Genomic DNA, 27,380 nt, shown 5'->3' with positions numbered 1-27,380 from the left:
GGATTCTGGGGAGCTTGGCCACTCTTCCCTTTGGAGCATCCTCTCTGCCTTTAATTGGCACCTCATTAGAAATTAATGAAAACGACATCCTCTGTTCTTCCTGCTCTAGGCACTGAATGCTACAAAAAGGCCCATCACAATTCATAACACATCCCATTTATACAGCAGCGGCTCGTAAGCATTATTTATGGGAAGTGAATTTCTTGTCAGCAGTTAATAACCTGTACAGAGTGGAAGGGGAATGGAGGGAAGATGGCGATTACGTACAGAGAACAATTATTCTGCGGTGGAGAAGTACTCTGTTTTGGACTATGCTGAGGCTTCCCTTTCAGCAGTGACCACGTTTCCCTCTGAGCCCTTCCAGGGCAGCTCCTACCTCTATCCCAAGTCCCTGAATCCTCAAGGCGCTCAGCCACAGCCCACCCTCTCTTACAGGCATAGGCGGACAGGAGGGCAGCACACAGCAGTCAGTCAGAGCCAGCCCCAGAGCGCATGCTCTCCTGATGCCCATCATCTTTTAAACAGTGACAGGCGACAGGGTCTCTTTCTGAGCTCATGGTCTAAAGCTCTCCATGAACCAGAGTGAACTCAGCTCTCGAGGAAGGACCCATCTAAAGGGACTTTTATCCTGGAATTGGTCAAGGAACTACATGTTGTTACACAACTGAGAAAGAACTCAGGTCTATAGTGAACTCTACTTAGAGACCCGGTCTCCCCGTCAGGGTGTGAAGCTAACTGAGACACTTTGATGGTACAGCTGCCCACAGTGAGAGGCACGGGCCATCTGATAACTACTGCTTGACTTTTTTCAGCTGGGTGGTAAGACCTGTGGAAATGGAATGGTTTGCATCAAAGCTGCAGGGTAAATGTAGAGACCTGGGTCTTCTAAGCTCCTCTGAACTCCCTTGTCTGCCTGAAGAGGAAAGGTAGCCGCTGCCAGAGGAAAGGCAGGGAGTGCCCCATGGCCCGACTGCTTGATCTCCCTCAGCAAATCCTACATACTACCAAGCACCCAGTCACTGCTGAGAAGGACACAAAGAATATTTCTGCCCCTCTAACCAAGAAACAAGCAGTCTGTAAAATAAGGGCAAGAGGAAACAACCAGGGAGAGTTAACACAGCTCACAGAATGAACAGCTGAAGACCAGCATAGCTCATCTCCACACAGAACAAGAACCTGCAACCTCAGGGGTCATAAGCCGCCAGACCCCAAAGCTTCCTCAGCTCGCCACAGCTCGCCCTGCCTCACTGGGCCACACTATGGGCTCTGGTATAAGTTGAGTCTAAAACCCAGAGACAGTGTCTGCTCCGACTACCCAACTCTTCTTTATTCACAATTCACAGCAGAAACGAATCCCACACTCTACCTCCCGTCCTCACAGCTGAAGGTATACAAGGGACTGACATGACAAGCGTAGAGGGGTCATTCTAGGAACAGCTGTCCCAACCTAATTTCAAGAAGCCAGTCCACCCTATCTTCCCTAGTTCCACAGCACAGAGAGCTGAGGCACAGAGCAGAAAAAGTTCTCTCTTCAGAAGACAGACAATGCCCCCCAAAACGACTTCCCAGAAACTGTGCAGCCCTGCGTCAGTACCCTTAATGTAGGATCACCACAGCCCAACAGAGAAGAGCAGAGTTCAAGCCCACCTCTTGGAATGGGAGGTGGAGGACTCTCAGAGGCTACCAGATGACAACTACTGCACAGGCTAAGTGACAGGAACACTGAGAGCCTATTACAGCTGCCACCTTACCTTTGCGACATGACACATGTGGGCTGTTTTGTTTCAGTGTGTGCAAGACATAGTTTAGAAACCACATCTGTGTGCAGAGTCCTAAGAGGCGGCCCCGAGCTAAGCAACGGAGGGGGAAAGGTGATGTGTCAGCTTCAAGCTGGTCCCTCCATGGATCCGTGAGGGTTCCACAAGGAAAACTTCTAACCAACCATAATTGAAAGGGGGTGGGGAGAAATATATCAAAGCTCTTCTGAGTGAACTTAGTCTGCAGTCTCACGGCGCACGTCACAGAGCAGCAGTGAGTGGGATGAGGCCACTGGTGGAGCAGCAGCCAGGTGTCTGAGACAGAGGGGGCACTCACCACAGCGACAGGAGCCCAGTTCCTGCTGCACCAGCTCCAGCTTCGTCTGGCACTGAAAGCACCGGCGCCGGCTCTTCTGCTTCGACCGGCCGCTCTCCTCAGGCCGCTCGGGGTTCTCTACGAGTCGCGGTCGTTTCACGGGTGAAGCCTCGCTCTCGGACTGTGAATCTGACCGAAACAAGACATTTGGGATCAGGATTAGTACCTGGCTGGGCAGACACAAATCTCTCCAGTTAGTTCCCCATACCGCAGCCAAGTGCCCCCCAAGCTGTCCTGCCTCAAAGCACTAACAACCCTTTCCAAAGAAGCTCCTACCGAGAACCTGCAAGGGTGCCCTGCACCTGTCTTCCCTGAGTCTCGCTCTCTCCCAGTGCCCTCCACATCAGTCTCCTGACCGCTTGACCTCTGCTCTCAGTACCACTGTTTTCTCCTCACAGCACTGCTCACCCAGGCTCCAGTCAAAATTCCCAACTAAATGCTGTTCCCGGACTGACCCACGTGGAGCACCGCTCCCCGTCCACAGTAAGCCAGAACTCTCTTCGCCTTATATTCATTCCCCTGTGGGGCCCATGCCCCATGAGGGCCGGTCCTGTCACCCACCTAGACAGCAACTCGAGAGACTAGTGCAGCCGTAAAGAGACGGGGTGGGAAGTGGTAGAACTGCACAAGGGGGTCTGGCGAGGGAGGGAGGTCACTGGGCTGTCACCCGGGGACTGTCTTGTTCTGGACGTTTCCTGTCTACCAGGATGTGAGCTCACTGAAGAGTGGAGCCCTGAGGCATTTGATGGCATCAAGAAAGGAGTATGAAGAAAATGCACCCTCCCAACTTCTGAAACCACAAGCAAACAACCCAACCAAGGCTCTTGCTTGGAGGTGTCTGTCACAGGAGTGAAAGCCAAATGTCCTTTCACTCTTCTCAGGGAGAGCGGTGCCCACTCAGCTGCTCGTGCTTAACCTGTCCTGTGGCACAGCAAGCACTAGACGATGGCTGAATCCTCTCCTGCCAGCCCTTGCTCTCTCCTTGAAGGGGCTTTTTGAAAAGCGGGAGCAGGCTGAGACACATCGGTATAAGCTATCTCTATACCCTTCCCAGCCGTTCTGTGTGGAACGGACAGTGTGGCCACACCGTTCTTCACGACTGCAGGCTCCACTGCCCACCTCACTCAGTTCTCCCAGCCAGGTGTGACATTACCCCAAGCACACACCAACTAAAGCCCTGGATGAACACAATGGAAAGCAGGTTCAACCTGATTCCCAGCTCTGCTGAACACTGCTGTCCGGAGCAGTCAGTGTGGTGACGAAGGCCACCACACAGGCCAGCCCCCCTCCTTCTGCCCCCACAAGAGCAAAACAAACCATCTAAATGTAAATCATTACAAAACTGCCAGCCAAAAGGAATTCACCTTGCGGGAGCCACACTGCTCTCCTGGGGGTCCTTTTCCACACAAACGGGACTATTTGTGGTAATAACCCTATTCGATACCTACCAAAGCCTCTGCTGCACGTCCTATTTGAAGCATCTCTTTTGAAAGTAATGTCCTAACTTGAGATAAGAGGTGCGCTCCACACAAACAGAGACTAGTTGAAAACTGGTGCAGAGAGCAGGGGAGAGGGGAGGGAAGGAGAGAGGAGTATGTACGTCACCCACACCGCACGGTTGTGAAAGCCCTCTGAGGCCAGGAACTAGTTACAGTAGTCACAAACCAGCTGGGATAGACAGGTTCTGGGAACTCAACTCCAGCCCTCTGGAAGAGGAGGAGGAGGAGTTCTTTACCTCTGAACCTTCTCTGCTGACTGAAAACTTTAACTCATGAAGTACAGGCAGACAGATCAGTGGACACTCAAGGTCATCTAGGTCTGCACAGTAACTTGCGGGTCAGCAGGACTAAATAGTGAGACCCTGACAACTGAATGAATGAATGAACAAGCAAGCCAAGCATAGAGGCTACACATGGTGCTAAGGTTCTTACAGTAAACAACAACAACAACAACAACAACGAGACCCTCAGACCATGGCCTCTCTCACCTCCACCTCTGACCAAAAATAAAAAAAGCAAAGCAAACCACAGAGCTGGATTCAAAGCTCCTTTGAGGAGTTTGGCCCAAGGGGCCAAATGTGCCACCTACTCTTCGTATCAGTAACGCTGAAGAGGGGAGCCCTGTGGCATCAAGAAGGCCATGTGAGAAAAGCACTCACACTGCACTTCACTATGGCTAGGAACCAAATTTCATGTCTGCATGGTCCTTCTGCTTTGATGGAGTCCCTCAAAGTTACAGGACAGTTCAGGCCAGATCTCTTTTTTTCTTAATTTCCTCTAATGAAATCATGTGTCAAACAGTGTCAACACTAACGCTAGGGAACAAGTGTGCCTGGTCCTGAGAGTCCCTTTAGCCCTTCAAACGCTGAGAACCTCTGTGCTGCTACAGGTAACAGAGAAGGTAGCCTTGGACAACAGGTAATGGGAGGCTTCTGATGCTTCTGGCTACGGTGCCCTGGCCATTCACTAGGCCCCAACTGTTTCTCCAAGAGTCCATGTCCTCACTTCTGCATAATTTGACAACCAAACCCACCTAGGTGTACAACCGTGCTGTGAGCCTTACATGACCCTACAGCCGTGGGTCTCAACCTTTCTCAGGCTGTGACCCTTTCATACAGTTCCTCGTATTGTGACCCCCAGTAATAAACTTATCCTGTTGCCAACTCATAACTGCAATTCTGCTGCTGTTGTGACGCATATTCTGGGTATCTAATAGACAGAATATCTGACATATGGCTCCTATGAAAGGGCCATTTGACTTCCAAGGGTTATACAGACCACCAGCTGAGAACCACCGCTCTTCACCAAGATGAACTGCTCAGTGGACTGTGTATTCTTAGGATTAGGGCCCTCTTCCCAGACACTACAATCCTCAGTATTAAGGCTCTGGGACACACTGCCTTTCTCAGCCCTCACAGACGTCTCACACTAAATGAGAAGAAGCCCTGGTGTCCTCTAAGACTCCCCACTGTGAAGACAGTGGGCTTCCTCGCCCTGCCATCAGGGGCTGACTGTACTCTGTATGTCACTACTTGGTGAAGTAAGTCATTCTCTGACATTTTTCTCACAGGTCAACTTGGTGTTTTAATTAGAAGCTAATGAAATAAACAGAAGTCTACAGACTCAGCTTCATGGCTATGGAAGAATTTTATATCTCCTCTGCTAATTATTTAATGAGACCTTGTGCCGTGGGGTAAACTACCTAAATAAGAGAAACAGATGTCTACTGTAAGGATTCTAATTACATAATAATGGCCTAAATAATTCAACTATTCAATTATAAATTTTAAGCCAGTTAAAAAAAAGACTCTCAGAAAAGACCTACACACGAGTTAACAGTAAAAATCAAACCTTGATTATCTGCCTTCTGCTCCCAAGTTTTAGCCCCTCTAACTTGCAGCATTTTCAGTTTGGGGATCAATGGCAGATACCATCTAATTAATCGATTTGCATATGCTGAACTTGGGCAGTAAGGGTTAAATGTGGAGAGCGAGGTGAACAGAAATAACTCTCACACTCAGCTGTAAGTGTCAGAAGCCGTCCTGGGAAGGAGCACGCTCATTAGCAGCAGAGGAGTGCGTGGCAAGCTGGATACAGTCCCCACCCCAGGAGTTAGGAGTGACTTCTAATTAAGGTCCTAGAGAGCCGACAAAGCAGATTTCTCCAGTGAGCTTCCTCTGGTGGACTCCCACCCTGGCTGCACACCCCATGCTGGGCTCTCAACACTCTACACCCCGCTTCTCAGCCAGTGCTTAACAATGACAAAGACACCGTGTGAGACCTTCTAAGAAAACCTTCACCTACTTAACCTGTGTCCAACTTCTTGGCCTGAAGGCAACCACAGTTCATCACGGGACAGGGGAACCAAGTGCAGTGTTTTTAAAAAACAAATGTCTACAGAAAGAAAGTCCTCTAATTGGAAGCTCTAGCCACAAGCAGACAGTAACAAGCACCAAGTCTTTCAACTCAGGAACACATTTACAACGGAAGCCTGACGGTAACAAACAGGGCTGCTCCTTTTCAAACTCTGTCTCTGACAGAGATCCACGTTTGCTCCGTTCTGTCACTGTTCCTGTCTTTATTACTCATGTTCTCTCCTGAAATTTTCCAAATGAATTGTGTCAGGCCTGTCAAAACCTGCATCCTGTCTCTCTTACTCTCCTGGCTCTGTGCAGCTGGCAGCCCACGCCCGCCCTGGGCTGCTAACAGAGGCTGTGGCCCGCCGACATCTCAGGGGCTCATACCCTCTGCTCCAGCCAGCCCAACACAGAACCCCAGAGCCAGAGCTTATGTGCAACAAAGAACCTCCCACCCCCTTCACCCACACCCTCCACACAGCCGAGAAACAGGAGCCTGTCTAATCTCGGGCTCCATGGCAGCTTTGAGGTACTCAATCAGTTTTTTTAGACCTATCACAGTCTCTTGACAGATTGACATTTATGATCCCAACAGCCTGTGCAGACATCAGTAAGAGCAATAATTAATGAACCCTCACACATCACCGCTGTCTCTCCCGCCACCATTTACAGGAGCTTAAGCCGCTAAAAACCTCTGTCCACGAAAACCACCACCCTCTCCCTGGAAAAACTGATAAAAGAGACTTGAAAAGGGCCTGTTTCACAGGTTTCTTCCTACGCCTTGCTTTTGGAGCATGTGAAGGGATTAGATTCACCTTCTCCTGGCATTTACTCTGTGTACCCAAAAAAGAAAAAGAAAAAAGAAAAACCAAAACCTTCAAGATAGTGAGCTCCCTCATTATCCATTAAAAATTTATTTTTGCACTTAAATGGGATTTTCCTTTTCTTTCTCATATTTCTAATGACGCTAGAATAATTTCAGAATAGTAAACTTAAAAAACAAAAACAGTGCATGGATAGACTAAGATTCTAAAGGCTGATGACCAAAATCCTGTGAAGAATACTAGATGGCAAGCCTAGATCATAACCACTTAACACTCAACCGCTCACAGCCCGCTGGGCAGCACAAGGTTTAGCCATTAGCCCCGCCCACCTTCCAACCTCGTGCTCCTTACTCCAAGCTCCCTGGCTGGCTCCCCCTGCTCTCAGGTACACAAGGGTGGGGATGGTCCTTCTTCAGACCCTATAAGCTGAACACAGACCTCTGACTCTTCTCCAAGTTGGTAAAGGAAGATGGGGAAATTGGGTGGGGTAGCACCAGTAGACTTTCAAAACTGCACCAAGCTTTGAAGGTCTCTGCTCTCAGGATGTTCAAAAACCAAAACACACCAGAAATCTTCTAGAGGGTAAATGTTCTCTCTCATCTAACTGTCCCCATGGCAGCAATGTAGACGGTCCTCTACAGAAACTCCTCCTTGTTCCTCATACCACTGAACCAGGCCCCATCTCTGGGCGGAGCCCAGCACTGTAGGAGTCTCTTGACTAGAAGACACCAAGAGTAGCAGCGCATGAGACCTTTGTCACTTTTCCTATGGAACGTGACACATCCCAATCCATTCTACTTGTGAGTCTATACATTGATACTATCATCCCACTTTTAAGAAAGGTTAATTGCACATTTCTTCTCTAATGCATACTCAAAAACCAAAAGCATAAAAATTCCTCTAGGCACCCAGAAATTCTGTAAGAAAACCAGCAGACATGCAGTAAAGGATTCTTACGGTGATGGAGGTCTCCGTATCAGCCCAGGTCCTCTGGAGTTTGGAGGGAAGACTCCCGCCTCCACATACGTGACACACACTGGACACCTCGGCTAGAAGTACATGTCTATCAGACTGCAAGGTGACCTAACTAACGACCAGTGCTAGTTCCTCTCCCCCCCTTCGGGCTGACTGATGTCCAACAGAGTCATGCAAATCATTCTCTAAGCATACCTTTGTGTGGCCTGTGGGATGACTGCCTTTCCCCCTGATTGACTGTGATATTGTTAATAATGGCATTAAAATGAACATTCGTTGTTAAATAGTTCAAGTTGCTCTTTTCTTTTAAACTAAGAAAACTTATATTAAGAACATAAATGAGAGGCTGGAGAGATGGCTCAGAGGTTAGGAGCACTGGCTGCTCTTCCAGAGGTCCTGAGTTCAAATCCCAGCAACCACATGGTGGCTCACAACCATCCGTAAGAGGATCCAATCTCCTCTTCTTGTGTGTCTGAAGACAGCTGCAATGTACTCATATACATAAAATAAATCTTGAAAAACAAAACAGAACAACCCAAGTCCATCCTCAACAATAACCACGACCTCGCTTAGCAGCGTCCCCAGTTTATCTGAATTGTATAACCAGTGACCCTCTGTGCAGGGCCACGGCGAGAGTCCACATCAAGTGTCCATTCTAGGTACAATCTACAGCCTAGGAGTGTATACTGAGTAGCGCTAACAGCACACAAAGTGCAAAAGCCACCGTAAGAGTAAAGGGAGCTGATGGGGGAGAAATGGAAGGTCAGGAAAAGGCATATCCTGAGCTAACCAAAGATGTGATCAGGAGGCAGGTGGCCTGGTCCACCCATATCCTGGTGGGTGGTGGGCTAAAAGGGAGGTTAAAACATTTAACCATCATTAAAAATAGGTTTTGAAAAAATGAAAGTTACAATGTCCTTTTACACATGGTTATTAGAAATAATAAAATTTCATGTACTCTTCTCCCACTTTCCCCACACTAGGCAACTTGGATGGGTATTTTCAAGCCTCGAGACACCTCCATCACCGTAAGGATCCTTATACCGCATGTCTGTCGTTTGTCTTATGGAATTTCTCTATGCTGTCTCAAATGACCACAGACCCCCGTGCTGGGCGCACAGGCACGCACTACAGCAGCTGGAAGACCCTGCTCATCGAGAACCACCTGCTTCCACGCCCTTGTCTGCTCTGTGACAGTCACTCTCTGTCCTCCATTTCAAGGATGCTTCCAGGCAGAAATGCATGTACAGGGACACAGGAACATAACCATACAACATGTAACCTTCTGCCAACACAATCATTTTTGTTTTGTTTGGAGACAGGGTCTTACTTACTGTGTAGTCCTGGCTGGCCCGAAACACGCTCAATAGACCAGTCTGGCAATTTATCACAGATTCTCCCATTCCTACCTCCTTGGTAGTGTTGGGACTGAAGGTTGTGTCACCACACATGGCTTTTCCAACGTAATTTTTTTAGGAAGGTGCGCATTCTTTTTTCTTTATTTATTTTAATTTATTTTATGTATGAGTACACTGTCACTGTCTTCAGACACACCAGAAGAGGCCATCGGATCCCATTACAGATGGTTGTGAGCCACCATGTGGTTGCTGGGAATTGAACTCAGGGCCTCTGGAAGAACAGTCAGTGCTCCTAACCACTGAGCCATCTCTCCAGCCCCCAACTTAATTTTTTTAAACCATTCATCAAAGTAGGCAGATGTATGTATGACTAAAGAGGTTAAGTTTCTACAGTAACAGCAACTGAGCGATAACAGAAAGTACATATTATAAACACATGTTCTAAACGTTTCATATGTTAACTCAATTTCCTGAATCTCACACATGGGAAAACACAGGGCTCTCACTGGAGCCCTCTGCAGTGCTGGACTTTGAGCCAGGGAAACCTGCTCCTAACCCTTATGCGATCTGTCATTGCGGCTGTCACAGGTGAAGACTCTTCCAGAAGGAAGAGCTCCTCCTGCTCTCTACACATACAGCATTATGGTCCTGACAAGGGAGGAAGCAGCTCTGGTCCACAAGGGAAATGAAGACAGGGTTCTTTTCAATGCATCAGACCCTGAGCACAACTTCTCTGAGACAGACATCTGCCAAGCAACGTCATTCACTGCTCTTGGAATACGATTATATGACGTTTGACTCTGTTCCTCTCAGACCTGCTAATAATTCTCTGGATTTCTGTAATCACAGCAATTTGATTTATATAAGAAGATCTTTGTTGTACCACATCTACATGATGTGGTAACTGATGCTGTCATATTTTGGACTTAATAGTATATTTCAATCTCTATCATGTTACTGTGGAAAATCCATAACCAGTCTTTACTGGTTACTTATACTTGTACAGCTCAGGACCAAGTTACATAACTTCATTTGTAATTCTATTTTAATAATCAGAAAAGGCAAACCAAGTCACCTCAACTTTGCATGGGCCTCACACATGTAGTCAAAGGTGCTCCTTCTAGCTCTGACAGCCTTTTCCAGCTTAGATACCAAATGGCCTCATAAAAGCACATACAGCGGCCAGCAGCCCACACATCCGTGGACTTCTGGAAACCTATGCATCAGGGTACAGGTTTGTCGAGTGTCACTTGTACTTACCAAGAGGGCATCTGAAGAGCTACGTCCCAAGGAAAGCTGGCTGGTCAGTAATCTATCAGGTTGGCAATAAATGCAGCAGTCCTCCTCTGGGGCCTCATCAGCCTAGCATGACTTCCTGATTTTGGAGTCTTCATTAGCAAAGCCTGTCCCTGTCAACCTTGCCAACTGAGCTATGTCCACACAGACTCCCCGGTTTCCCTTCAGACTGCTAAATAGCCTCCGTATGCCATCTGTAAGAGTCCGATGTTATAATGCACTGATTTTTAACAACTATCAGCAAAGTGGGGTACACCACAGACTAAGGGTGCATTCCCAAGAAGACAAGAGAGAAAAGAAAAACTGAAACTCAAGAAGCTGGGGAAATTATTCAGTTGAGTGTTTGCGTAGCATAAACAAAGCTATGGGTTTGAGCCCCAGTACTGCATAAACCAGGCATGGTGAACATGTCTTTAATCTTAACACTTAGGTCAGCCTCAGCTATGTAGTAAGACAAAGCTGGGTTACATGACATCCTGGCTTGGGGGGAATAAAAGGGGGATGGAGAGATGGGCTCACAGTATGAGCACTGGACGCTCTTGCAGAAAACCCAGGGTCAATTTCTGGCACCCAATGGTGGCTCACAACTGACAATAACTCTGGTTCCCGAAGATCCAACACTTTCTCCAGTCTCCAGGCACCAGGCATACATGTGGTACACACACCTACATGCGGGCAAGATATCCACAGATATCAAATATTTTTTCTTAAAAAAATTAAGGATAAACTCAAGAAAGCTGGGCATGGTGGCCCACATTGAGAATCCAAGCCCTCAGGAAGCAGAGGGAGAAGGGAAAGGAAGAAAGGGGCAGGGAAGAGGAAGAAAACCCGACGAGAAAACATTACTGCTTGTCAGATGCATGCTCTCTTTTAACTTCTACTCCTCAAATACAAATCGAGGAAGATGAAAACCCCAAGCCTGGATTCACGAGAAGAGAGAAGAACAGCCTCGAATTTCTGATCTGCCCTTTCCCTCAGTACTACCAAAGAGTAAGATGTCTGTCTTCACATCTTCGAGGGACACACCCACACACTCAGTTTCATAAAATGCAAATTTAAGGGTTAAAGGTGGAGTGAATCTATGGCCTAATACTATTAAGTCTAAGGCGTTCACGGTAGACCTCTGTGTTTTCTAACCATGAGGCAGTGGGAACGCTGATAACGGCAGTGGCTTCTCCTGGTTGTTCTCTAATATCTGGAGAGGGTGAGCGGGAAAGACAGCCAGGTGCCTTCACAGCGTCACACTCTAGTATCCTGGCCTCCAGTGCAGGGTATGAACCTAAGCTTTAAAAAAAACCCAAGAAGACTGACAAGCTGTCCTTTATGTAGAAATACCAACTGTAAGAGTGGGGTAGGGACATAGATGAAGATAAATGGGATATTATTTAAGTTTCCTAAGTTGTTTTTAAAATCGTAAATAAACACTAAAGGTCAAATACCTTCATTCATGCTATCCTTCCTTGGGGTGCTTTTCAACTGTTTTACCCATTTGACTGACAATGCCAACTACACAGCAAGGATGGAGAGAGGAGGCGAGAGGGAGGGAGGGAGGGAGGGAGGGAGGGAGGGAGGGAGGGAGGGAGGGAGGGAGGGAGGGAGGCGTTGACGTCTGTAAAGGCAGGTTCCTCAGGATGGCAATCCTGCCATGAGAAACCGGCATCTATGAGAATGTGCTGCAGGTTTAATGAAAGGGAAAATGTTTGAACATTTTTGTTTTGCTGTTTAAAGTCAGCCTGAATGCATGACTGAGTGGATGCTAAAATTAAACAGCTGATTTGTTTTTAAACTATTTTTGTTTCTAATTTAGCACTGAGCTTAATTCCGGTCCTCTTCTGAACTATCACTTAGCTTCTTCTACCCCAAAGCTAGTGTTTGGCTCATTACTGTCAGGGTAAATCCTTACGCCTATAAATGTAACAACAACGTCTGATGTGAGGCTTCAGTGACCCGAACTGCAAACTCCTCCCCTGGGCCCGAGTAGCCTTTTCTCAACCAGAGCCAGGGCATCAGGCATCCATACTTGGGACTGCATCAGTGCGGAGCACCACCAAGGGTGCCCAGGGCTTAGGAGAGCTGGAGAAAGCCGCCTTGAAAGCAAACCAAACCAAACCAGGGGCTTGCAAAGGGAAGAGAAACAATCCCATCTGTAATTAGAGGCAAGGAGTTAATAATTATGAAAACTGTCTGCCACACATATTTGAAACATAAAAAGACCAAGTTCCTAACATTTTAACCTCAACTCTTCGACAAATGGTTTATCAAGATGATGTCCATGCTTCAAACAACATACTAAAATGACTATGTACTACATTAAAGCTAAACTTTAAGCTCTGAAAATTGTACTGAGTCTTGGCTTTAAGAATTAGACATTAAAGATTTTGTATAAAAGACTACTGTGTGCAATCTAGTAAAAAAGTAAGAGATATAAATATATATGTAGAGAGAGAAACATGCAGAGTGGAGTCCGTGCGGTCCAAAGGTTAACTGAAGACTGTATGGGAGGTGCCTGAGCATCTTCTGTAGTCTCCTAGTTTTTCTGGCAAAGCTGGAATTATCCCAGAAAGGAAATCCCACATGTAATTATACTCCAGAGGACCAAGCTTGCAGATGACTGGCAGAAGAGCCTTCCAACTCCTTTCCGGAAACTGACCCCACTCAAGGTCTGATGGGAAATTCGGTGAGAGCCCAGGGAGGCTGAGTTCATACCTTTCCAGGCCTGTGAAGCCAACTCTTCCTTCTAAGTCCTCTTCACGACTTATCAGACCTTGCTGTGACTCGGAGTTTGTACCCTCCAAACCCAGCAGGGTCTGTTCTCAACTGTGTCAGGTACTGCAACAGCTATTCTAGGAATGAGGAAGGCCAAGACTTTAAATGTGACTTTACTCTTCTACAAATGCACATATCTATTAGATACTGAAAAAGCTTTTGACAAAATCCAACACCCCTTCATGTTAAAAGTCTTGGAGAGATCAAGGATACAAGGGCACAGACCTAAACACAATAAAGGCAATATACAGCAAGTCAATAGCCAACATCAAATTAAATGGAGAGAAACTTAAAGTAATTCCTCTAAAATCAGGGCCAAGACAAGGCAGCTCTCTGCTGCTATCAACAGTGCTGGATTCTAGCAGAGCAGTAAGACAAGTGAAGATCAAGGGGATGCAACTTGGAAAGGAAGAAGCCCCGCTATCGCTATTTGAAGATGATATGATGACATATAAATAAACCCAAAAATTCTATCACGGAACTCCTACTGCTGATAAACACCTTCAGCAAAGTGGCTAGATACAAAATTAACTCAAAGGTTGGGGATTTAGCTCAGCGGTAGAGCACTTGCCTAGCAAGCACAAGACCCTGGGTTCGATCCCGAGCTCCGAAAAAAAAAAAAAAAAAAGAAAAATGAAACAAAATTAACTCAAAAAAAAAGAAAAAAGAAAAGAAAAACGAACTATAAATGGGGAGATTTTTTTTCTTAAGGCCTTTACATCAAGACATCATGGAAAAAAACCTTGCAGTACGCATGGCGAAGAAATGATCACAGAACGAAACGACACACTAGCGTCAATGCCTGCCGCTACTGCTGGAGCGGAACACGATACAGCAACTGTGTTTCTCTCCTTCCCCTTCACGCTCGCCTTCAACAGGATCCACACCAACCTCCTCATAAGCATTCTCTAGGCAGCCATGTCCTCACTGGCCTCGAGAACTCCCCCTCCTCCATGCCCTCACCCCACATGCCAGTGCCCAAATACACACTTGGCACAGGTCAAACTTGTGATCTAGGGGACCCCAGACCTCAGCAATGGCTGTGGTGTTGCTCAGCCATCTGGACCTTGGTCAGGTTACCACCAGGCACCACAGTGGCAGACTGGTAATTAATGCCAACCTTGAAGCCAGTCGAGTCCCAGTCCACAAGCTGGGCGCTGCTTAGTCTTGGTGGTGGCAACACACGTTACCGTGGTACAGCAGGCAGCAAGCCATGTATTTACCATGGCGAGGGTCACATTGCACCATGCGGTTGGCTGGCTCAAAGCAGGCATTGGTGATCTCTGCTACAGAAAGCTGCTCATGGTAGGCTTTCTCAGCAGAGATGACAGGGGCACAAGTAGCCAGAGGGAAGTAGGTGTGAGGCAGGGCACCAGGTTGGTCTGCACTTCTGTCAGATCAACATTCAGGGCACCATCAAGTCTGAGGGAGGCAGTGATGAAGACACACTGGACGGCTAATGAAGTGATTAGGGTCAGTGTAAGCTGGGCACTCAGTATCGAGGTCTTTGACGGATGTCATAGATGGCCTCATTGCCTATCATGAAGGCACAATCAGAGTGCTCCAGGGTGGTAAGGATGGAATTGTAGGGCTCAACCCCAGCAGTGGAAACCTAGTGGGAAGGGTTAATGGACAGCTCCAACTTGGACTTCTTTTGGTAATCAACAGAGACACTTCTCCATCAGCAGGGAGGTGAACCCAGAGCCAGTTCTCCCACCAAAACTGTAGAGAAACAAGAAGCCCTGAAGACCTATCAACGGTAAGCCAGTTTGCAAATCCTGTTCAACACAAGGCAATGATCTCCTTGCCAAGGGTGTAGTGGCAACAGCACCCTGGTCTGTAGCGAGCTACTTAGGGTAGAAGAGCTGGTGTTTGGTACCAGTGTGAACTACATCAATTATTGTGGCTTCCAGGTCAACAAAAACTGCCCAACACACATGTCTGCCAGCTCCTATTTCACTGAGGAAGGTGTTGAAGGAGTTCTCTCCTCCCCCAATGGGCTTGTCTTGTCACTTGGCCTCTGGCCATCAGGCTGCATGCCATGTTCAGGCATTAGAGCTTCTAGCAGGCACTGCCAATCTGGACACCAGCCTGGCCAATGAGGATGGAGATGCGCTCATGCATGGTAGTTAGAAGTCGAAGGTGACAGAAGCAGACCCCAGGTCTGGTTACTGTTTCTGACAGCTAAGAGTGGACTTAAGTAACGCAACAAGGTTGTAGATGTTTTAATTATGGTAAGAAAGGGCATCTGAAAAGGGATTATGGGCAAGGTGCTCCTAGAAACAGAGGTTTTCTAGAGATAATCCTAATGGATGGAGTATGCAGAAGATGTGGCAAAGGCGGGTAGAGGACTAATGAATGCAGATCAAAAAGGAACACACAAAACAACCCTATCAGCATCAGAGAATCTCATCCACAGAGCAATTAAAAGACTTAATGCCTACTAATGTAATCGAGGACAGAGCAGCTTCAATAGGTAAAACAAAAAGTTCAGGAAAGACCAGGAAACAGCATTTCACCAAACTGCTATAAACAATCAGAGACCAAAGCCAAAAATACAGATAAATGGCATTGAAAGGAAAGTGTTTAGTAGACACAGGAGCAGTTATAACAATAATTTCACCAAAATCCTGAAATCCTGATTGGCCTCTTCAGGAGATAAATACTAATTACATATTTATTAGAAGATAAGGCTATTATCAGGATAAGTGTACAAATCAAGACTAGCAATGCTCCAGCATGTTTCCAGTGAAAGAGACGTTCTTTGCATATGACAACAGACAGCATATTACAGCCATCCACACAATTCTCTGGGACAAGCAGTTATAGAGACCTAATCACACTTTAAAAGATATGCCTATGCCTAATAAACGGAAGGGTAATAGAGACCCCCAGAGACAGAGTACACAGTGCTTTAACTTTAGACTTTTAAATGCTAAGAAGAAACAACAGCCAGGGAGAGAGAGTGGATAATAGAAAACACTGCAGAATTAAATCAGCCTGTACACGTTAAAGATGTGTTGACCTCAGAATGGAACCCAGGAAATATGTTACCCTGTGGAGACTGTCTTTGTTTCCACAGGAGAAGAAAGCTACGGATACCACCAAGTCCGATAAGGAATAGACTGGAACAGGAGAGGCCTCCTGAATAAGGACAGGCAAGAGTCCATCAGACAGCTTGGTTGTTCAGGCCAAACTCACTTATAAAGACTTAAAAAATGCCTTTCATTTGATCAGGCATGAAAAAATAAAAACAAAAAAATACTAATATTTTCAAACGATAATTTACCAAAGGCACATGGAATAAAAACTGTGTATTTTTAAACCACGTGTCTTAATTTTATGTTAGAATATTAGACCGTTAATGGCCACAGAGAGGACCATGGCATCTTTGACATTACTTTTTGAGTTTTCTTCTTAGATAAGAAGGACATTTTTGTTGTTTGGTTTTAAACTAGTATGTTTGCACACTAGGAAAAAAAATCCCAAAACACACTTACAGATTAATAAAAACCTTCTGTGGGATTACAAAAAGGCAGCTAATTTCCAAAGGGGATAGGAGCAGCTTTTGCAAATGCCAGTAAGCTCATCTCTGCACCAACCCGACCAATACTGAACCAAATGACACCCGTGTTTGACCTAATGCTGCTTGTATTGTATTAATTTGAGAATCGACATGTAAGGCACTGAGGGAGCCCACCCCAGTTGGTTCTGATTGGTAAATAAAGTTGCTAGCAGCCAATGGCTGAGCAGGGCAGATGGAGGTGGGACTTTAAGGACTCCTGTGCAAGAGACAGGGAGGAAGGAGAAGATCCACCTCGTAGGGAGGAGGAGAGAGCATAGCCACCATGTAGGAACCAGGGGAAAGTGGCCCCAGAGGGCTGCCCAACTGGGCCCAAGGCAGGAAGGATGGTATATAGGTTTTAGTAAGCAATAACTCGGGAATATCAGAGGGGGGTGGTTTAGCCAAGTGGAAGTTAGGAAGTGATCCAGCCATTGAGCTGTTTAAGGCAGATCAAAATATAAAGGATATACGGCTGTATTTCATTTGGAAACCTAGAATACTGGGGCAGGTAGGGAGGACTGCCACCACCGGGATCAATTTAAGTAGATTTAATTGGGAACTGCTACACACCCTAATTATGGATGTCATATTTATTGGTGAACTGGCAACTGGGGACTCCTCATAAAGCAAGAAGGAGTCCGCCAACATTTGCTTCACGGCTTCTATGGGAAATGGATTCCACGTATGGAGAATAAATGTTGTCTCTTTGCAAATCAAATCTGGACATTTTACAAGGCATGAAGAACTTAATACTCAGTCACTGCCAACCACCCTATGGTCAGAGGATGGGCCTTACAATGAGGAATTGGATCCATTCAAATGCAGAGCCCTTCACAGGCTTAGTCATGGAAGGTAAGGTATTACAGTAGAACGGTACCTATCTGAATTCCTTCACAACCAAGATGTGGTGGTGCCTTCTGCATGGAGTAAAGAGCTCAAACTGCCTAAACGGCACACTCCTCCCTATTGATGCATCCACTGAACTATGGGGACCAACGGAATGGACATAGCATTTGGCTAATGCAAGGTTTGCTGCTGGTTCATCAACTACTGATGGAACCAAAACAAACAGAAAAATCACAACCTAGACCAGGGGATGGAATGGCCAATACTGAGGAAGGACCCACAAAATCAGTGCAGAACGTTGGCTGGGGGAGAGGTCAGCTGGTTGCTTTCTCTGCCTCTCTGAGCAGGCAGGCTTTCGCCCCAGCATGAGACTCATGAGCATGGTAAAACTGAATAATTAAGATTTAGCTGGAAACAAAATTAGGCGCCCAATATGGGATATGACAACGGCCAGAGAAATCACACCAGCTGTGGAAAAAATTCAGATTTGGAAAAGTACTTGGGAAATCCTCTCAGCATTAAATAATATTAAAGGGGAAAATCTTTCCCATGTGAATAATGGGAAATATAATACTGGGCATTAGGACTCCGTATAAAGCTATTTTACATGGCTTGAAAATGAAAGCAGAAAATGAAAAGGTAAACGACTCAGTTGAGATCAACACAATACTGATTATAGTCACCATCAGTCAGGTAGACTCCACCCCTCACAGCCAGTGGGCTTTGTGCCAAATATGAAAAGTGGATTGATAAGAGACGAGCCTCAGAAAGACTTAATGAAGATAAGAAAACGTCAGACACAGCTGAAGGAATTTAGACAAGAATCTACCACACCACTGCATAAAGAAACGGAAGAGGGGGGCTGGAGAGATGGCTCAGTGGTTAAGAGCACCGACTGCTCTTCCAAAGGTCCTGAGTTCAAATCCCAGCAACCACATGGTGGCTCACAACCATCTGTAATGAGATTCGATGCCCTCTTCTGGTGTGTCTGAAGACAGCTACAGTGTACTCATATATAATAAATAAATATTAAAAAAAAAAGTTAACTTTAAAAAAAAAAAAAGAAACGGAAGAGGGGGTGACCCAAGGTTGTTAGAAAACCAACCTTAGTTTATCCAGTTACTACCAGCACACGATAGGCACCCCCAAGGTTATGATAAGCTAAATGGAATCTTATAGACACATTAGATTTGAGGTGATTTAAGAACGTTTCATATGGCAAATTCATGGGCAACTCAGAATAGATATACAGCCCCAAGACTGGAAAGATTCTGCAACACCAATCCTGGAAGCTGGTCCTCAGTTATAATGGCCAACACGGTAAAAACAGAAACCAAGTTCCACAGCATAGTGAAATCCGGCTTGAGGTGTCAACCTTTCCCAGGGTCAGGTGGTAGGAGAAGGTCAATGTTCCAAATTACAAACTCAGCTTCGAGGTGATAGTCACCCTGGCACTGTGTCATTCAGCAGTTTTACATGCCTAGGACAAAGGTGACGAACCACGAAAGAGGGCTGAATCTTACTAACATTAGTCAAGGCCCAAAAGAAGCCTTCACTGACTTTTTTGCAAAGCATGGCTTGAGCTGTAATAAAATAGTATCAGATTCAGAAGTCAGACAAATATTAATCAAATCTATGGCTTTTGAAAATGCTAATTTGGAATGCAAAAGGATGACTAGGCCTTTAAAGGCAAGATCAGCACCAGTACACGCTGGTAGAAATACAGCTGATATTGGATCTTACGTTTATGATGCTACTCTGATAGAAGTAATTTGTACAAGTTTGAAGAAAAATAAAAATTTCCAACTTTTTATGTTACTTTTTTGTCACTGTGTGTGCGTGTATGTGTGTATGTGTATATGTAGGGGTGTGTGTGTGTGTGTGTGTGTGTGTGTGTGTGTGTGTGTGTGTGCATGTAGTTATCCACTTTACATCCTGATCACAGCCCTTCCTCCCCCATCAAGAGGAGCTGAGCCTTGTCAGTTAAAAACGACCAGTTTTTACCAGGCTAGGAGCCAGTGCTACACTAAACAGCTATCATTTGGCTGGCACTGTGTAAATCTACTCCCAACCATCCATCTTTTAAAAGCTACCATGTATGTTAGACATGTAATTCAAACTATGATGTAGCAACATTGTCTTTGGAGAAGAGCTCAACAGTTTTCTAGGGAAAAAAAAAAGCAGCAGCCACCAGTACACTTTCTATCAGGCAAATGTGTGCCCACATTCAAAGTAAAAGCCATGGAGATCATGTTACAGCCCCTGCCCTCACTGAAGTAACAGAAAATGGACACACTGAGCACAATGTCCTCCCGCTATCTTCTACTCCTATACATCTTTAATAAGCTCTGAAAGGGCAGATGAATGTGGGAAACCATAACAGGTAACTAATTCCCCCGTCTGTAGAGCTAATAGAGATGTGGTTTATTTAAAATTCTGAGTTGTAGTTCTGCTATTTGGGAATGGCTTTCTGAAACTCTGTGGGTGGATACTGGTAATGAAACAGAGAATTCAGAACGGCAGGGAGCATAAGGGCAAATAAGCTTTTACATCAGAGTATGTGCATGTATACCAAAAATAATTATGCATATACAGTGGAACGCTGGTTAGCGGAGTCCACAGAGGCTTTGGCTGTTCAGATAACTTATCACAAGATGAGGTCCCCCATGACAAAAATGCCTCCAAGGTTAAACCTTCTGATTTTTAATCATAAACAACTGAATTTATTGGCCAACGTTCTCGAGTTGTTGGTTCAAATGCAAGTCTTCTTTTAAACCATGATTTTAGCCACACAAAACGAGTAACCCTCCATGGGCCCTAGACTGTGATGACCTCCACAATAAAGGAGAAACCTGCAATTATAAATGTAAAATCAGAGAAGAATGTGAGAAATAAGGCATATTTTAAAAGGCAAACCTGTGAGATCTCTGAAAAAGATTGCTTTTTATACAGAAAAGGGGGGGGGGAATTAACTTAGAACAAAAGCACAAGAGAACAACGTCATAAAAGAGTTGGTGATGTAGGTCAGTGGCAGAGTCCTTGATGGGGTGGAGTGACAGTGACGTCCTAGGACAGGCCAGGGATGACAATGATACAGCCGAGCTATTTTCTGGTTCCTTCTCCGATGGAACTTAAAAGTGCATTTAAAAAAAATCCATGAGGAATGAACCTATTTCAATAAAATAACTGTGTGTTTAACACATTCAGGGACTTCTAAAGATTTGTGTATAAGCCTGCTATCTGTGTCCAGGTGCCCTCAGAGGCCAGAGAGGGGAGCAGTGGTCAGACCTGACCTGGTCCTCTGAAAGAGCAGCAAGTGCTCTTAACCACTGAGTCATTCTCCAGCCTCAGCAAACGATCTTTCAAGTTTTAAAGATGTTCTCAGTGGATTGTGGAGGAGATTAAGCTGACCCTCGTGGCTGGCTACAAGCCACTGTGACCAAAGAAGATCCCAAAGCTGGACTCAGAAAAAGCAGGAACAGAGAGACAGAGACAGAGACAGAGACAGAGACAGAGACAGAGACAGAGAGAAAATGAACCAGAGCAGACTACCAGGGAACCACACCAAGGACTGTGTAAGTTTGCAAGCTCTGTGCTGGCAGCAGGCCCACCGCCTGCTGGAAACTCTGGCCAGGCCTTCTCTAAAGGAGATGAACAGGCTGACCAATCATTCATGTCCACAGTCTCTCAGACTCACATTTTCTACCATAACACGAACACCTGACAAACAGTTCTCGACTGGCTCACAACCCATTCTGCTAGTCAAGACACCTATCACACTTCGTCCTGTGGATAGCCTTGACTAAAAGTCCTACTTAATAACATGATAGAAGGAGCCCTCGCATCTTACTAACTCAGGGTTCTTTAGCAGATGCTACCTGAGAAACAAGGTTAGCTAGGCAAGTGAACACCGGATCACGGAGACAAAGGTAAACAGAAAGACAACCCCAAGACAGCTGAGCAAAAGAACTGCCATTACTACTCACAGAAGGTGTGTAATCAATGACGCCATGGGCGAGAACAGAGCACTCCAGAGAACAGTGAACTTACTGGTGACAAGTATGGCTGCTGGGATAAAATCCCAGAGACTGAAAGTCAAAAACAGAAGCACCCAGACAGCAAGGAGGAGACCCGCACATTGAGAATGGAGTTGAGAGAAAGGCCATCAGTCAGCCATTTGACATCTACAGTCTAAGTACCAGACAGAGAGGAGCAAGTTGGGGTGCAGGACTATCATAGTGTGGAAGGGTAACACTGGACTTAAGGTGCCTAGAAAGCTCTCAACATCCTGAATGAAGCAAAGGACAGCACTAGGCAGTGCATTATAAATCCTATGACACCCAAGATTAGAAACACAATCCTAAAGGTGACAAACTTCTAGACACGTTACTTAGAAAACTTAAAACCAGTGACATCTTACTTCCAAGGAATAGCACAAAATGCCAGAAAACAAGGAGGCAATGAGTTCATGGGGGGATCCTTACCAAGCCCCTGGAGTGGCTGCAGCAATGAGGACCTCTGCCAGTCTCCTCTGCTGCCAAGCTCTGGGGTGCCCTGGGCAGAGGAGGGGAGGAAAGAGGGCAAGCACTGGCTATAGGTTATCCAGACAAGCATTACAAGATGGGGAGCCAGATCTAGGGCTTCGAGGGGGCCCACCCCAATATCTACCCCATCTGTGAACTGCTAAAGCAAGGGTCTGGCCCTGCAGATGCAAAGGTGCAGGATCTCCATGACAGAGTAACAACAGGATACCTGAGAGGAGTCAGAGCATCTGCAAGTAAAGCTGTTTGGACACGGGGTACACAGCGAGGCACACTGTGACACACTGCATGGACACAGGGTACACAGTATGACACACTGTGACACACTGCATGGACACAGGGCACAGCGTGGCACACTGACACACTGGAGCTTTATTGATGTTTGTTTTTATTTTTCATTTTTTTGTTCTTTTTATTTTTGTTTTACTTTTGGGGGAAGGAGACTGAAACGGTGGAGGGCAGATATGGAGGGATGGGAGCCGGGGTGCACCATGTCAAATTCACAGAGAATCAATAAAAAGATTTTAAAAAGATAAACGTTTAAAAGAAGATAGGAAAGGGGTTGGGGATTTAGCTCAGTGGTAGAGCACTTGCCTAGCAAGCACAAGGCCCTGGGTTCGGTCCCCAGCTCCGAAAAAAAGAAAAAGAAAAAAAGAAGAAGAAGAAGAAGAAGAAGAAGAAGAAGAAGAAGAAGAAGAAGAAGAAGAAGAAGAAGAAGAAGAAGAAGAAGAAGAAGAAGAAGAAGAAGAAGAAGAAGAAGAAGAAGAAGAAGAAGAAGAAGAAGAAGAAGAAGAAGAAGAAGAAGAAGAAGAAGAAGAAGAGAAGAAGAAGAAGAAGAAGAAGAAGAAGAAGAAGAAGAAGAAGAAGAAGAAGAAGAAGAAGAAGAAAGAAGAAGAAAGAAGAAAGAAGAAGAAAGAAGAAAGAAGAAGAAAGAAGAAGAAAGAAGAAGAAAGAAGAAGGAAGAAGAAGAAGAAGAAGAAGAAGAAGAAGAAGAAGAAGAAGAAGAAGAAGAAGAAGAAGAAGAAGAAGAAGAAGAAGAAGAAGAAGAAGAAGAAGAAGAAGAAGAAAGGATGCTCCAGAAGGGGGTTTTAGACAAAAGGTACGGACATATTTAAGAGAAATCTTGCGTGGCTTCTGAGGAACTGAAGGATCATGACAGCCAATGAGGTACTGGGTAAACATTCTCTCTCTAACCTACAGACACGCTGATATCAGAACTATAGAGAACGGAACATAGTCCTACTACATAACCTGGTGGCTGGCAGGGAACACTGAGTCACAACCATGCGTACTTCCTATTTATTGGATTTGTTTTGTTTTGTCAAGAACATGACAAATAATATGGAAATCATGATTGTGGTTTTGTGGTCTGGAGCTAGGCATGCGTGTGCGTGTGCGTGTGCGTGTGCGCGCGCACACACACACACACACACACACGAGAGAGAGAGAGAGAGAGAGAGAGAGAGAGAGAGAGAGAGAGAGAGAGAGAAAACAGCTAATTACAGGGAACAGGGCTTCTCTAATCAGAAGTGGAAATGGGCTAAAGAAGATGGTATTGTGCTGGAGAGATGGCTCAGTGGTTAGAGCACTGACTGCTCTTCCAGAGGTCCTGAGTTCAATTCCCAGCAACCACATGGTGGCTCACAGCCATCTGTAATGGGATCTGATGCCCTCTTCTGGTGTGTCTGAAGACAGCTACAGTATGCTTATATTAAAAAAAAAAATCTTAAAAAAAAAAAAATAAAGATGGTGCTGAGCCTGCGATGACTGAGTTACCAGATGGGAAGGGAAGGAGGAAGGGAGACAAGGAGAGGACACTTCGAGCTGAATGCTCAGCCAAGCAGGACGGATCAGCCCTTCTCCCCACGGCTGGACAGTCCTCTACATGTGGAGTCCTAACTCACAAGTATCCAGGAGGAGAGGCTGGCTGTGTGCATGGACTGCTGCTGTCTCTCTTAAGCCACCGACTGCGTCTAACATGGTGAATGTGAATGTTTCCAGTTAGCAACACAGGTGTGCACCACACTCCTGTCTCTGCTCTCCTGTCTGGGAAAGTTCACACACACTTGTGCCACTGCACCACAGTCTGGACCAGCTACTACTTGGAGATGTTTCCCCCTCAGTCCAACAGCACTTCCTGTAGCGACTTTGAGCTGAGGGTTCTACGTCTTTACTCAGAAAACAATGTCCCTAGACAAGCTTTGCCATCCCACCACACCATACAGACTTCTTTCTGTCGGCCCATCCAGTGGTCTGCGAGCCTTAACAGCAGCTTCCCCTAGTTTCCCACCTCCTGACGGGTCTCGGGCACCTTCCACAGTCCTGAAGGGAGCCTTTTCCCCATCTTCCCTAACCCACTGACCCTGTGTCTTTACTCCTTGTTCCTCTGTATTCATTCCCTTATCAATGTGAATAGCTTTAAGTTTGGTTCTAGGCTGGCAAATCCTCAAAGGAGTCAATACTTTTAATTTCTTTGGGACTATCTACAACACTGGTTCTTTCCCTTCCTGATGCTTCAACCCTTTAACACAGTTCCTCATGTTGTGGTGACCCCCAACCAGAAAATTATTTTGCTGCCACATAATAATTGTAATGTTGCTACTGTTATGAATCATAATATAAATATCTGCTATGCAGGATATCTGCTATGCGACGCTCAGGGGGTCATACTCCACAGGTTGAAAACCGCTGATCTACAAGGTTATAAGGTTTAGTTACCAGAAACTGGGAAACAATGCCAACCGTTTGTCTCCCTCTGCACGCTTGCCGTCCTCAGCCCAATCTTCCCTTGGGTCCTCGCTTCATGCTATACATTCCTATCGAGTCTGTCAGATCAGTCTCTCTTCATTCTACTGGTCAGGACTCACGAAGAATCTAGTAAATCAGGGTTTCTCTGTGCAGCCCTGGCTGTCCTGGAACTTGCTGTGTAGACCAGGCTGGCCTTGAATTCACAGAAATCCACCTGCCTCTACCTTCCAAATGCTAGGATTAAAGACGTGCACCATCACCCCCAGCTCCAAATCTTCTTTTGTATAGAAAAGGAAAATCTATCTACATTTGCCCAATGGCCAAGTATTTACAAATTAAAGGACCCCACCTATAGCATCGCTTAGTTTGTCTGGCTTCTAACAGTAGAATTATCATATTTCAGGTTATCTTTAAAATAAACTGCCTACTGTATGGGTTAAGGAATCAAAGAAAACATTAATCATAATGTCTCCCTTCGGCCTGTATTTTATTTAACAAGACTAGAAATTCTCCAACAGCAAGAGGATTCCTGATTATGACAAAAGAGCTGAACAAGCAGAACACTTGTGAGCTCTGTCCGGCTTCTGTCCGCTACGCAGACACAACTGTGGTTGGGGGATGCTCAGGGCTGAGCAGTGCTACACTGTCTCAATTTCCCAAGCATGAACTCTTCACAAGGCCCTTCTCAGAAGCCCTGCTGGACCTCAAGTTGTCTATTCACACAGGACACAATCAATCCTACTGCACGTGCAGACTCCAGTATCCCTTTGTCACGCCAATGACTGCGGCTCTGAGTTCTAAGAATTTCTCAGGGAGGAGTCACCTCGTTAAAGATCACCTCATGTTATATCTTGCTCAAGTGTCTAGCATAATCTCTGTCCTCATTTAAAAAGTATCTGTGTGTGTGTGTGTGTGTGTGCGCACGCGCACATGCGCGTGTGTGCAAATGCACCCAAGTATATGCCTGTACACCACATTTGTGCAGAAGCCAAAACAGGCGTTAAACATGACTGTGAGCTACCCAATGTGGGTGCTGGGAATCAAACCTAGGTCTTCTGCATCACTGAGCCGTCTCTCTAGCCTTGATCTTTATGTTTTGAAGTAAACCTGAATTATGGCTGCTGCTCTCTAAAGCTGGGATTGGCTGTATTGTTTTTAATTTAACCTATTTCTCTGTGGTTGGATTCCTAGGGGCAAGCAATGAGTGCTGCATTCACTTCCTTTGAATGTTGCAGAGTCAACTACAGGACGCTGTCATGGTTGTTTAATACAGCGGTAGCCTAGCCAACCCGGCCGGCGTCACACCTAGTGCAATACTCCACAGAAACCCCCGCTTCTGAAGATGTGTCCTACAGCTGTCACAGTAAGTATGCCGTAAGACTAGAGTCACCAGCCCAAGACTAGGAAGTAGTTCCAAAGGCATTTATCTCATGAGAGGGATGCTTTAGAAGCAAACGCAGACATGAGGAGTATGAGCCAGCCTACCTGCTAGTGAGAGAGGCAACGGACTGTCTCCCTCCAGACAGATGAGCAAGCAGGAAACAGATAACACAACTTGTCTGGAAAGCAAGCAGCAAGATGAGGCACTAAAACCCCATCAGCATACATCATCCTCTCACGGCCCAGTGTCAGCCTCAGCCTCTATTAGCCGCCACAGCAGCACAAGTCCCACACACTTTATCCTGTTTATAATTGCTGATGAGCAGTAATAAGGCCTCCGTGCCTCAGCTCTGTCCGTTCCACTCCGGCACCCACCTATTAGGTAATAACTTTTATTTACAGCCTTGCTTGATAGGCTGTTCTATTAGTATAGCCAGGACCCGAGTAGGGAAAAAGTCTCCTTAATGGGCAGTACCATTGCCAGGGGCTGAAGATTTATACCTCAGCTTTGTGACTGTTCATTCTGGTGAGACTGCATTGGGCACAAGACTCCATTCCTGTCCCAATGTCTTCTCCAAGCTCACACACCTCAGGAGCAGCCCCTGAACAGCGCTGCCTAGACCCAGCCACTGAAGAAACACAAACACACCCAGGAGGAGCATGGAGTGGATTTCCCTATACCACTCGGAAATGGTGTAGGCTCCGACATCTTGCCCCAGTGGAGCAACAGAATAGCTAATTAATGGGTGTTCGGGCCTCTTTCTCCTTGGTAAGAGTGCAAGCTATGATAAAATGAGTGACGATAAAAGTAAAAATGAAAACGTTCTACATGTGTTCACAAACCTAAGCAAACTAAATTTGCTCAAAGCACAGACAGAAAAGGTTCAAATCCAAGGGCCAAGTGTTTCCCTCATCCATCCCACACCCCATCGTGTTCTAAAGCAGCAGCAAGCCACATCACATGCTCTGGGACAGCCCAGACAATACAGACTCACTCCCTGCGTCTTCTGAAACCTGTGCAGACATGTGGTGTTCTAGACTCAAGTGCCAGCGTCGTCTCCACGCATCTACTGCCTCAGTGAGTCTCTCGCT

At 45.9% G+C, this 27,380-nt stretch overlaps 1 protein-coding gene across 1 annotated transcript in view; it reads right to left on the bottom strand.

Annotated features, from left to right (window-relative positions):
• Zfand3 (zinc finger AN1-type containing 3) overlaps window positions 1-27,380 on the bottom strand; it is a 195,085-nt gene that overhangs the window by 14,034 nt on the left and 153,671 nt on the right. The window contains 1 exon segment of the mRNA NM_001012175.1: window positions 2,095-2,262. Within this exon segment, the coding sequence (NP_001012175.1) occupies window positions 2,095-2,262 (168 nt within the window).

The sequence above is a fragment of the Rattus norvegicus genome, chromosome 20 (genome assembly GCF_021556685.1).
Source record: "Rattus norvegicus strain SHRSP/BbbUtx chromosome 20, alternate assembly SHRSP_T2T, whole genome shotgun sequence".
In the NCBI taxonomy this organism is placed as follows: domain Eukaryota; kingdom Metazoa; phylum Chordata; class Mammalia; order Rodentia; family Muridae; genus Rattus; species Rattus norvegicus.
The sequence above is the reverse complement of the archived record's forward strand: the minus strand, read 5'-3'. Positions and strand labels throughout refer to the sequence as shown.